This window comes from Mus caroli, chromosome 17 (assembly GCF_900094665.2).
Source record: "Mus caroli chromosome 17, CAROLI_EIJ_v1.1, whole genome shotgun sequence".
NCBI lineage: Eukaryota > Metazoa > Chordata > Mammalia > Rodentia > Muridae > Mus > Mus caroli.
In genome coordinates this window covers 22,945,428-22,957,116 of record NC_034586.1, presented here as the reverse complement: position 1 = coordinate 22,957,116, position 11,689 = coordinate 22,945,428, and the positions used below count along the sequence as shown (strand labels likewise).

Genomic DNA, 11,689 nt, shown 5'->3' with positions numbered 1-11,689 from the left:
GGCCTCTGCATCAGCTCCTGCTTCCTGACCTGCTTGAGTTCCAGTCCTGACTTCCTTTGGTGATGAACAGCAGCATGGAAGTGTAAGCCGAATAACCCCTTTCCTCCCCAACTTGTTTCTTGGTCATGATGTTTGTGCAGGAATAGAAACCCTGACTAAGACAAATTGGTACCAGGAGTGGTACTATCTCACTATGGAGCTCTGGCTTTGTAGACCAGGCTAGCCTTGAACTCACAGAGATCCACCTGCCTCTAGCTCTGGAGTGCTGGGATTAAAGGCATGCACCACCCATGCCAGGTGCGCCTAACCTATTTACTCTTCTCAGAGTTAGCTTGGTGCCAGCACTGGCCCGAGCATCCACAGGAGCACTTCTGTTGGTTTCTTCTCCATCTTCTGTATTTATAACTTAGGCAGTGGCTCGGGCCTTCCACAAAGAGACCTGGGTCTCAAGGCCTGGTTCTCAGTGATCCTGGTCAGGCCCCTGTGAGTCACAGTGCTGCCTGCCCACCCAGCACCTGAGAGCTGTGTAAGGCTCTGCAAAACGTGTGGTCATGCCGGTCATCATGGCTCTGCTGTCCTGGGCAGCAGCCACACCCACTTCACCACCCCAGGACCTGCACACCCGCTAGACAAAGCCTTAATCTTGTCAATCCTATGGGACCTAAGTCAGTGTGGGGTGTGTCTATGAGGGTGATTCCAGAAAGATAGAAGACCCATCTTAAACATCCGCTGTACCTGCCCATGGGCCAGGGCCCCAGCATGGATAAAAAAGGAGGAAGTGCACCGAGCACCAGTATTCATTGTTCTGTGACTGACTGTGGATGAAGCTTGACCCTTGCTCCTGCTGTGAGAATGGACTGCACTCCTCAAACAGTAAGCCCCGCCACCAGATCCTTGTTTCTTGTCTGTTAATTTGTATCATTCCCTCAGAAGTTCCGGATCCACATCTGGGGCTGTATGTTATACAGTAGATGACCAATACCCTGTGTTCTGTTGCATCTTCCTGTGCTCATGTAAGCAATTCACCACATGAGCCAGCTAAAGCGCCATTGACTGTACAGGCTGCTCACCTGTAGGGACGTGCTGTTCTCTGAAAACGGAGAGCTGAAGAAGGCGCTGATGGTGTCCAGGACCACGGTGAGCACGTACTTCTCAAGGGTGGGGTCTGACAGGCGCTTCTCCCGCTTGTTACAGACCTACAGAGGAGGAAACTCATATGAGGAGATCTGTAGGTCCTCCCTCCACCCCAAAAGCCCACCCTGGCCCCCAGGACAGACCAGAGCCATGTCCAGGGTGAAGTTCTCGAAGAGCGTCCAGATGTGGTTGCTGGTGTAGATCTCCTTCATCTCCACCTCCGTGTCTACGTAGCAGTGATTCACGAAATTCACATAAGCCATTTTAACCTGGGCAGCGGGCACAGAAGAGGCATGTCCATGGGGCCTGCTTCACCCCTGTCATCTTCCCCACTGTCCCCTCCACGTCCCAGCCGGAGCCACACACCTCCGTGATGCAATCCTCGTGGGTGACCACAGTCACCACGTCCTCTAGAGGCAAGAGGGAGGTGCACTTGATCTCTGTGTAGACGTTCTTGCCCTCTGCACAGGCAGCCAGCAGGTCCACCAGGGAGATGTGATACATGAGAGGGCTGTGGTCCTCCACGCCATCTCTGGCTGCCTTCATCATGTCCAACAGATGAGCCAGAGAGGCCTTGTCATTGTAGAACACCACCACGTCGTCACCTGCATTGGTCAGCTGTGACAGGAGGCAGGCAGGAGTCAGAGCCCTCGTCCAACAGCCCCAGGCACCACCTCTCTCCTAGGCTTGTCAGGAAAAGGAGACGGTGACCCCAGCTAGGACCTCATCATACCCATGCTTACAGTTTGGGACTTCTGAAACATTCTGAAACAGAGATTCATATACCCCAGGCTAGCCTCAAAATACTGCGTAGCTGAGGATAACCTTCTTTTTTTTTTTTTTTTGGTTTTTCGAGACAGGGTTTCTCTTTATAGCTCTGGCTGTCCTGGAGCTCACTCTGTAGACCAGGCTGGCCTCGAACTCAGAAATCCTCCTGCCTCTGCCTCCCGAGTGCTGGGATTAAAGGCGTGCGCCACCACACCCGGCGAACTCTTTCTTTAATTATTGGTTTTTATTTTACGTGTATGGGTGTTTTGCTTGCATGTAGGTCTGTTCGCGGCACGTGTGCAGTACCCATAAGAGGTCAGAAGAGGGCATCAGATCCCTTGAACTTAGAGCTATAGATAGTTGTGGGCAGGTCACAGATGTGAGCCAACACGCCTGACTTCCTGCCTGAGTTTTGGGGTTCCTTGGCTGATGTGTCCGGGCCTCTTCCATCGGAAACCTTGACGCTGGATCCAAAAAGTGTCTGAATGTCCTCAGCCTCCAGAGTGTGCGCTGAACCTGAGCTGTGTCCTCCCTTTCTCCCTCTCATAGCCAGCCAATGACACAGGTCAGTGGTGACATGACCAAGGTGACGGCTGTAGCTGTAGTGTCTCCCTGACATCACTGCCTCTGCCCCCACCCTTCCCCGGCCCTCCCTGAGATGCTCCCAGGAACAGACCTCCTAGACTGTCACTAAGGCTCACCCCACTCTCAGTGTTTTGCAGGAACAGACATTTGTGCATTCCCACTGGCCCTAACCAGTTCTATGAGCCCAGCATCCAGAGTCCTCCTGGCTCTCTCCCTTCCCAGGTTCTCCCTGGGCCCCACCACCCAGGTCCCTGTGGTCCAGGCAGCCCTCACCTCGGTCATAATCATGTCCTGGCACTTCTTCACGTACTTGCCCTCAGCCTTGATGACGGTGTGCAGGAAGTCCAGGTACTGCACGTGGCGCCCGTGTGTGGCCAGCAGGTGCACAAAGTGTTGCAGCACCGGCTCGCTGATCTCAGAGCAGAGCTGGTAGTTGTTGAGGAAAATGTGCTGCATGGTCTCAGCCTCCAGGAGCTGTGGTGGGCAGAGGGGTGGGGGCATCAGAGAGGGTGGGGGCATCAGAGGGGCGGAGCCGAGAGAGGTGGGGCAGAGAGAAGCGGGACAAAGAGCGGGAAGGGCATCAGAGAGAGGAGAGGCCCATCAGAGAGAGGGCGGGGCATCAGAGAGGGGGTGGGGCATCAGAAAGGGCCACTAGGAATCCTGCCCAGCGTGCCTCACCCCAGGCGTGAGGAAGAGCTGCAAGTGTTTGTGCAGAAGGGCCTGGTTGCCAGGGTTCCCAGCACAGAACTTCTGTAGGAACTGGTGTGTGTAGCGCAGTATCTCCAGCATCTTGTTGTCGCTCTGTGTGCAGAGAGAGGTCAATGGGCCAGCAGGGAAGGACAGGCCTGGTACACACACACACACACACACACAGGCATACACACACACACAGGCACACACACACATACACACAGGCACACACACACATACACACACACACACACACACAGAGGCACACACACACACACATACACATACAGGCACACATGCACACATTAATTAAAAAATCATCTAAGCATTTGAAGCAGCTCCCAGAAGTTCAGAGCACATGCAGCCCCTGCATGGGACCCAGGGTCCATCCACAGCACTCAAACCAGGAGGCTCAAGAGTGCCTATAAATTCTATTTCCAGTCTGACACCCTCTTCTGAACTCTGCACATGTGCAGACAGACACAAATATTCAAAAAAAGAAAAAAGGTCAGCGTCAGGTGAGGGGCTTAGGGTCAAAGGTTGAGAGAGGCTGAACAGAGGGAGGGGATCTAGGGGACAAAGGACAAGGTGTCATGGACCCACTGGGATAAGGAGCTCAGGGTCAAAGGTCAGAATCTGGATTTCCCCCTCAATGCTTCAACCCTGGAATACAGTTCCTCGTGCTGTGGTGACTTCATTGCCACGTCCTAACTGCAGTTTAGCCAGCTGTGAATCTTTTTTTTTTTTTTTAACAATTTTAGATTTATTTATTATATGTAAGTACACTGTAGCTGTCTTCAGACACTCCAGAAGAGGGCGCCAGATCTCGTTACGGATGGTTGTGAGCCACCATGTGGTTGCTGGGATTTGAACTCTGGACCTTTGGAAGAGCAGTCGGGTGCTCTTACCCACTGAGCCATCTCACCAGCCCCAGCTGTGAATCTTAATGTAAATATCTGTGTCTTCTGATGACCTCAGGCGACCTTAGGGTACATGAGGTCATGACCCACAGGTTAAAAACCTCTGGTCCAGATGGAGCTAACAGGCAAGGTTAGCCCAGAAGAGGGAGAGGAGGCTGAGTCAAATCAAATTCAAGGGCCGTGGGGCTCAGTCAAAGAATGCTTGCTTTGTGTGAGCAGGGCTCTGGGCTCCATGCCCAGCATCACATAAGAGAGATACACAGAGAGAATTACAACATATCCAATTCAAGCCAAATCAATCTGAGCAAGAGGGGGGTGTCAAAGATTGGGGTGCAATGAGGTAGACTCAAAGAGGAGGTGGGTGCAGATGACGCGGGTCACCTTGTCGTAAGGGATCTGCAGTAGGTCCAGCATGACCTTGTGGGCGTCCATGTTCTTCAGCAACCTCTGTTGCTTCTTCCTCATCTGCTCCCCCACCCCACACATCTTGTTCAGCCTCTCCAGGATCTGCAGGGGAGAGGGTATGGATGGGAGCTTATGCCTCCTCCTCAGGGTCCCCTCCCCATCTCTTCCCTGGCCAGCTGCAGCCACACCCGCATCCCACTGGGACCAGAAAGGGGAAAGAGATGGCTGCTGAATCAGGCCGTCCAGGCAAATCAGCGAGGGACTAAAGTCCCATCCCGACCATAAAGTGGAATCTCATTAAACCCCTTCAGCTTTAAAATAACTCTGTCAGGGCCTCAGTGGGGCTGTTTGGGAGATGCTTGGCCAGTGGGAGGCCTGACTGAGTCAGGTCTAAGCCAGCCTCAGGACACCCCTCACCCCCTGCCACTCATGGAGGACACCCCTCACCTGCAGGATACCCCCCACCCCCGCCACTCACGCCTTTCACAATCTGGTAGTTCTCGCTGCTCTTTTCCCCGTGTGGCTGCAGAAACCCCTCCTCGTCCGAGGGTCTCTGAGGACACAGAAGACAGTGTCATCCACGCACCCTCAATTGGGGCACCCTGTTTGGCTCCCAGAAGCCGGCTCACCTCCTTCTTATCCTTGGTGGCGCCTGCCTCAACCTCCTCGCCCTTGACGCTGCCTTTCTTGTCCACCCACAGCTCCGACTTCTCCACCATTGTCCGCAGTCGGTCCAGTTCTGACTTGATCACCTTGTAGTTCTCCACATCCTGGGCTGAGATCAGCAACTGGACCTGTGCAGGGGTAGGGGTGAGGTAATGGGCTCAAGGGGGCACAGTCCCCAGATCTGTAGTCATTCGGGGATCAGCAGTGCCCTCCCTGGACCAGAACCCCCACCCCCCACCCAATGTCACACAGTATTTACAGCCCCTTCCTCCAGGAAGCCCTCCGTGTACACCAGCCCTGAGTCAACACATAACCCAAATGCAGTCTCAGACTCATGGCGCACTCTGCAGCCTGATTGGTCCACTCAGATGCCAAACAGGCACAGAAAGCATGGGAGGGACACTGGACTCTGAGGGAAGGAGCGACCTGAACTCTAAGGAGTAGGGCCTACATGTAGTGCCTCCTTCCTCTCCCCCTCCTCTCCTCTTCCTTCTTCCCTCCTCCCCCTCCCCCCTCCCCCCTTCCTCTCATTGCCTAGGCCTCATGTCCTCCTCCCACAGGGGGCTGTGAGTGGTGTCACATACTGAGGGAGCTGGGGGAATTCTGGGGAACCAATGCAAGTTGGTGGGTGTCAAAAACCAGCACATTGTGGGCACTTGCTAAATACCATCCCTGATCATCAGGCATCTCACAGGAAGCTGTCAAAGAGACATGATGCCACTGTGAAGACACCCAGTGAGTGAGCCTGTAGGCCAGACCTGGTCCAGAATGGTGAGCAAAGGTCACGCATAGCTGACCACTCTCAAGCATCGTCCACAGTGCAAGAAATGAGTCAGGCCAGGAGGGTGGCAAAGGCAGCAGAGACTAGATCCCTGCCCCGCCCCACCCCCACCCCCACCAAGAAAGGCCTGAGGCCCACCGGTCCCTGTCCAGCTGTGAGAGACTAGATCCCCGTGTGCCTGGGGCTCCAAACAGGCCCAAGGCTATGGGCCCCTCTCACCTGCTTGAAAGTGTGCATGGCTTCCTGGCGCTGGCTGAAGTGTTTGAAGAGCAGCTGCAGCGCCCCGGAGACAAGAGATGGGTAGTCATGCATGGTCAGGTGCAGCAGCACTCGCAGGAACATGCGGCCGCCTTCATCGTCCACCTCCAGCATGCTGCTGGTCTTCCTGCCAGCACAGGTGGGCACAAGCGAGAGCCGTGAATGAGGGAGGGCAACTGCACCCAGGGTCCCACTGTGCAGGGAACCACTGCCCCGGATAGTCCTCAGCCGCCAAGCCCCTGATGCAGGACCCCTTCATGTGGGATGAAAAGACGCTTGTTCCTTCAGTGAGGGAACCACAGAGCCTGAGGGCTGTCACCAGTAAAAACCAGACGCATTCACAGCAGCTCCGGTTTGTTAGTGGAAATTGTGAAACGCCATTTACACTTGCCACTAGCTGGAGCCGGGGTGCTAATTACACCCACCCTGCAGCTGCCATCTAACGTGCTAATAAAGAGCCCCATTTGTAGCAGGTTCCTTCCGATGTATTTTCTTCAGGGGTTTGATAGCTATTTCAATGCACTGTTTCCTTTGTGAGTTTGTGGGCTTTGTCTTACAGGATCTATTCAGTACTTCTCTGTTCTGGTTTATTCTTGAGACAATATCTCATGTAGCCCAAATCGGCCTCGAACTCTCAATGCAGTGAATGCCCAGGTACCCTTGAACTCTGACCTTTCTGCCTCCACCTCCTGAGTGCTGGGAGTAGCAGGTGGCTTCTGAGGTTCTGGAGAATCGAACCCAGGACTCACGAATGCTAGATAAGCAGTTTGCCGCCAACTAACCTACATTCCCACTGACCTACACCTCCAGCCCCCCCCATGTCAAAATTCACAATGGGGTTCTGAGGAGAGACCCCCTGGGTGCGCCCAGGAAGGCTGGACACTCCATGGCAGAGAAGAATCTTCCACTGGGGCACAGAGGGCTGGTTGGGGAGGGATGCCATACTACCACCCTCCTCCTCCACGTCTCCTGCTGTGAGACAGGGAACAGTTGCCAGGTCAGCTGCCCCAACTCTGCTGAGCACAGAGGCACAGCTGCCCTGCACGAAGGTGGGGCAGGAGAAGGAGCATCTGGATTTACTCTCTACCATGAGGGCTGGGCAAGACAGGAAGGGCCAGTACATGCGCTTGGTGAGGGGCTTCCGGGCGATACAGTGGAGGGCACGGCTGGCCTTCAGCCCTAGGAAACTTAGGTTGTCCAAAGACGTGGTATGAGCCTTAGGTTGACAGCCTGCCCCCAAACCCAGCCTCACCCTACTCCAAACATGGCCTCTGCCTGCTCTCCGATGCGGTCCAGATTCATGGTGGCAGCTGTGGGGAAGCAAGAGTGACAGAGAGATGGGGTAGCCAGAGACTCAAGCAGAGGATGCCCCAGCAAGCTCTCACCTGCCCGGCCTTTGTGAGGATACAGAGCCTCCAGGCTGAGAGCAGGGCAGGGAGCTCAGAAGCTCAGGAAGCCAGGCCCTGGCCAGCTCCTGGTAGGATGTGAGTTTACCCCAGCCCTGGCTTCCCTATGGACCTCATTCCCCGTTTAGAAAGGGTCCCTGCCCTGCTCCTCGTGGTGGTGACCAGGGAGACAACGGACATGCCTTTTGGGCGTGGAAAGGACAGGTTAGGGCAGTGGAGTGGTGGCAGTAGATGCTAGGGGTCAAGGCTCACTGGAGGAATCAAAGGCGGGTGCCGTGCCGTCTGCCCCGCTGTCCTGCATGGGAAACACCTCCACAAACTCCTTCTTGAAGACCGACAACAGGTAGGAGATGCGGTAGTCTAGGCGTACGTTCAGGATGAACTAAACAAACAGAGGTGATGTGAAGAACGGTCTCCATCAGGAGCCCTGCTGCTCCAAGATGGGTGAAGGAACCCTCAAATGGGCTCTAGCATCCAGCCACTCAGGATGCTCCAAGGCACTGGAACAGAACGGGTCAGTCCTCTCTCCCCCCAGCTCCTGGCCCAGTGATGGTGGCTGGTGCTCCTCTCAGCATAGGCAGTGAGCCCCACATCTGCGGCTGCCCACCTCCCCCCAACCCACCCAGGCTAGACAGTAACAGGAAACGCATAGACTTCCCAGGTCAGCAGGCCAACCTGTCCTTATAGCTACCCTGCCAACAGCCCTCTCCGGGAGGGAAAACTGAGGTGCCTAGGGCCAGGGTTTAGGGACACCCATAACTAACCTCTATCTTCACAGGACAGAAGTCTCACCTCTGACTTCCCCCCTCGTGCCCTCTGGACCCATCCCTCTTCAGGATTCCCCCTCCCCCACTAATCCCTCTCCAGGAAGCAGCATTTTAGTGTAGGGCTCTCTTCCCCCAAGGAGTGTCAGTGGTGCTGCTCCAAGAACCATGAAGGTTGGGCTGGAGAACCTGGCAAAGCCCTGTGACCTTGTGACACCTGTCTCGGGAACTCCCACCCACCTGTCCAACACCTGCAGCATCTCCAGGATCTCCAGCTGTGACCCTGTGACCCTCCCCCACCCCATACCTCCCACCCACCTGCCCAGCACCTGCAGAATCTCCAGCTGTGACCCCGTGATCCCCCCCACCCCACCCCAGGACCTCCCACCCACCTGCCCAGCACCTGCAGAATCTCCAGCTGTGACCCCGTGATCCCCCCCACCCCACCCCAGGACCTCCCACCAACCTGCCCAGCACCTGCAGGATCTCCAAGATCTTCAGCTGTGACCCTAAGATCACCCACCCTGGACCTCCCACCCACGTGCCCAGCACCTGCAGGATCTCAAGCTGTGACCCTGTGACCCCAGCCCTGGAACCTCCCACCCAGCTGACCAGCACCTGCAGTATCTCCAGGATCTCAGCTGTGACCCTGTGACCCCCACCCCAGGACCTCCCACCCACCTGACCAGCACCTGCAGAATCTCCAGGATCTTCAGTTTGGTCTCCATCACCACGGTGTGCTCATTGTCCTCAAATTTGCTTCTGTCTAGCTGCTCAGGAACACCCACTCCAGCAGGCAGGCTGGAGGCACCAAATACAGACTGCTTGCGGCTCAGCACCATGGTGGACATCATGTGCCCCACCCCCTGGATGGACCTCCGCACATTCTTGCCTGTGGGTCACAGAAGTGGAGTCACTGAGAGATGCGCACCAGGGTTTCCCAATCTCTGACCACTGTGAGGCAACTGCTGAGAAGGGACAGGGCTAACCCAGGCAGCTTTGCGGGGTGTGTGGGGGGGTATAGGCTGGGGTTGGGGGGGGCGCGCGAGCTTTATGCCAAGACTGGGAAAACAACGGACCAAAGGCAAAGCGGGCAGGGAGTGTGGAGAGACGTGCACATCTGTGGGCAGGCTCTCCAGAATCTGTGGGAAGCTGAATAAGGGATGGAGGGGACCCTGTGCCAGCGATGCTGAAATCAGGGGCCAGACCCCAGCTCAATTTGGAAGAGCATGGCTTCTTGGGTGTCAGGGAGGGCTGGAGCCTGACAGCCCCTATCCTTTAAGACAAGCCAGACTTGAGGGCTTCCCAGCCCCTGAGCTACCAGGTTGGAGGGGGCTGAGGCGAGGCCAGGAAGGAACTGAGGAGGGGCCAAGCCTCACCACCAGGCTCCTCGTAGGCCTGCAGCATGGCTGCCGGTGCCTGGATGCAGTCTATGATGCCCAGTAGCGTGCGTGTGAGCCTCAGCAGCTCGCTGAAGCTGTAGAACCCGAAGTAGATGAGATTGTGCGCCAGGCTCACCACCTGCAAAGGGGGTGGGCCCAAGGGAGGTGAGTGGGTGGGGCTGCCCTACACAAAGGCGTGGCTGTGAAGGGTGACTGGAGCTGGTAGTGGGATGTGTGCTGATGACGCACATGTGCACCCTGCTTGTTTTTTGCGGGGGTGGGGGTGGGGGGGTGGGGGTATTGACACCAACACATAGAGTTGCGGCTTTGTGGAGTTGGACCAATGTACTTGGTGGGGCCCTAGGTCATGATTGTTCAGGGGGAGACTGTGGCTCTGTTGGGGTCCAAATAGGGCAGAGAAAACCAGGATGAAGGCAGGACCCTGGTTGATGGGTTCAGTGGATTCAGCCAAGCACTGAACTGGGGGAAACTGTCCATTGGGGGAGACCTCAGCTATCTCAAGGATAACTGGGCTGAAGGCACCAGAAAAAGGGGATCATGGATCCTACAATCCATCCCTGACCGACAAGGTCCGGTGAAGAGGTAGGGAGGGGCAGGACCATGGCCCCACTCCCCTCCAGCCCCAAGGATCCACAGCCCACCTCAAAGGTGAGTATGTTCTTCTCGTCGTTGGCAAAGGGCACGGCCTCGCTGACCACGTTGTTGAGGTAATCTTCTACGAACTCCATGGTGCTGGCAAACTTGTTTTTTTTGTCATCTCTTGACGCGTTGAGATTGGAATCATAGCTAAAGATGGAAGCAGGAGGCATGAGGGTCCCCATGCCCCGCCCCACCCCACCCCGCCCTGCCTAGCCTCCCACCCTCCAGACTCTCACTCTTTAATGGTGATGGCCGTGGGGATCTCTGTCCAGAGGCGGGCAAACTTGACAGGGGTCACCAGCTCCTGAGGGTCACGGTCCACGTGCACATGTAGCATCAGATGGCAGAATGAGGCGCGGAGGTCAAAGGGCAGCATCTCGTCAGCCATGCACAGGAAAAGCAGCTCGACGCCCAGCTGCTTGGAGATCTCATCAATGGCCAAGTACTGGCGGTCCAGGCACATGCGGGCAAACAGCTTCAACTGGTACCTGTAGGTAGCCCTGGGTCAGAGGCAGCAGGTAACAGGCATGGCCCTGGTGAGGACCAACACTTCACAGAGAGGATGTGACCCCTCCTGGTAAAGGAGGGCAGATGTTTTCTGGCTGGGCTGGGACAGGTCCTTACAGGAAGCAGGTAGCTGGGAGAGAGGGAAGAGCCAGCTGGTGAAAGACGTGAGGCTCAGATGAGAGCGATAACAGAGGCGTCTCTGTGAGTGACGTCATGCCTCTCCCTCCTCCACACACCTCAGGGTTATCCATCAGGGTCCTGGAGCCAAGCCACCCTGGGTAGGAATGGTGGCTTAGCCCTGAAACACCAGGCAAGCTCTTCCACTCCATGCTAGTTCCCCAGCTTTGCAGGGGACAGTGTGACCTACTTCCCAGGGTTGCTATGAGGTGTGAGAGAGCTACCCGGAGCACAGCTGTGGTTAGCAAGAGCCTTCTATACAACCCATATAGGACATGTCTCAGCCAGGTGTGCTCATCCACACCCATAATCCCAGCCCTTAGAAGAATGAGGCGGGGGAGCACCTTGAGTTCAAGACTAGCCTGGGCTAAAGTGTGAGAAGCAGCCTGGGCTAAAATGTGAGAGGCCGCCTCAAAATCAAATAAGCTGGGCAGGGGTGGCACAATCCTTCAATCCCAGCACTCGGGAGGCAGAGGCAGGTGGATCCCTATGATGTTCAAGGCCAGCCTGGTCTACACAGTGGGTTCCGGGACAGCCAGGGCTACACAGAGAAACCCTGTCTCGAAAAACCAAAAAAAAAAAAAAA

The 11,689-nt window shown here is 55.8% G+C and overlaps 1 protein-coding gene across 1 annotated transcript in view; it reads right to left on the bottom strand.

The window, feature by feature from the left end:
• Itpr3 (inositol 1,4,5-trisphosphate receptor type 3) overlaps window positions 1–11,689 on the bottom strand; it is a 63,941-nt gene that overhangs the window by 12,918 nt on the left and 39,334 nt on the right. The window contains exons 19-33 of the mRNA XM_021185743.2: window positions 10,656–10,907; window positions 10,422–10,566; window positions 9,757–9,898; window positions 9,070–9,269; window positions 7,866–7,995; window positions 7,460–7,517; window positions 6,169–6,334; window positions 5,132–5,296; window positions 4,981–5,055; window positions 4,479–4,604; window positions 3,166–3,288; window positions 2,761–2,961; window positions 1,501–1,752; window positions 1,278–1,403; window positions 1,071–1,196 (exon numbers count right to left, since the gene is read on the bottom strand). Coding sequence (XP_021041402.1) covers window positions 1,071–1,196; window positions 1,278–1,403; window positions 1,501–1,752; window positions 2,761–2,961; window positions 3,166–3,288; window positions 4,479–4,604; window positions 4,981–5,055; window positions 5,132–5,296; window positions 6,169–6,334; window positions 7,460–7,517; window positions 7,866–7,995; window positions 9,070–9,269; window positions 9,757–9,898; window positions 10,422–10,566; window positions 10,656–10,907 — 2,287 coding nt within the window. The remainder of the gene's footprint in view (window positions 1–1,070; window positions 1,197–1,277; window positions 1,404–1,500; window positions 1,753–2,760; window positions 2,962–3,165; window positions 3,289–4,478; window positions 4,605–4,980; window positions 5,056–5,131; window positions 5,297–6,168; window positions 6,335–7,459; window positions 7,518–7,865; window positions 7,996–9,069; window positions 9,270–9,756; window positions 9,899–10,421; window positions 10,567–10,655; window positions 10,908–11,689) is intronic.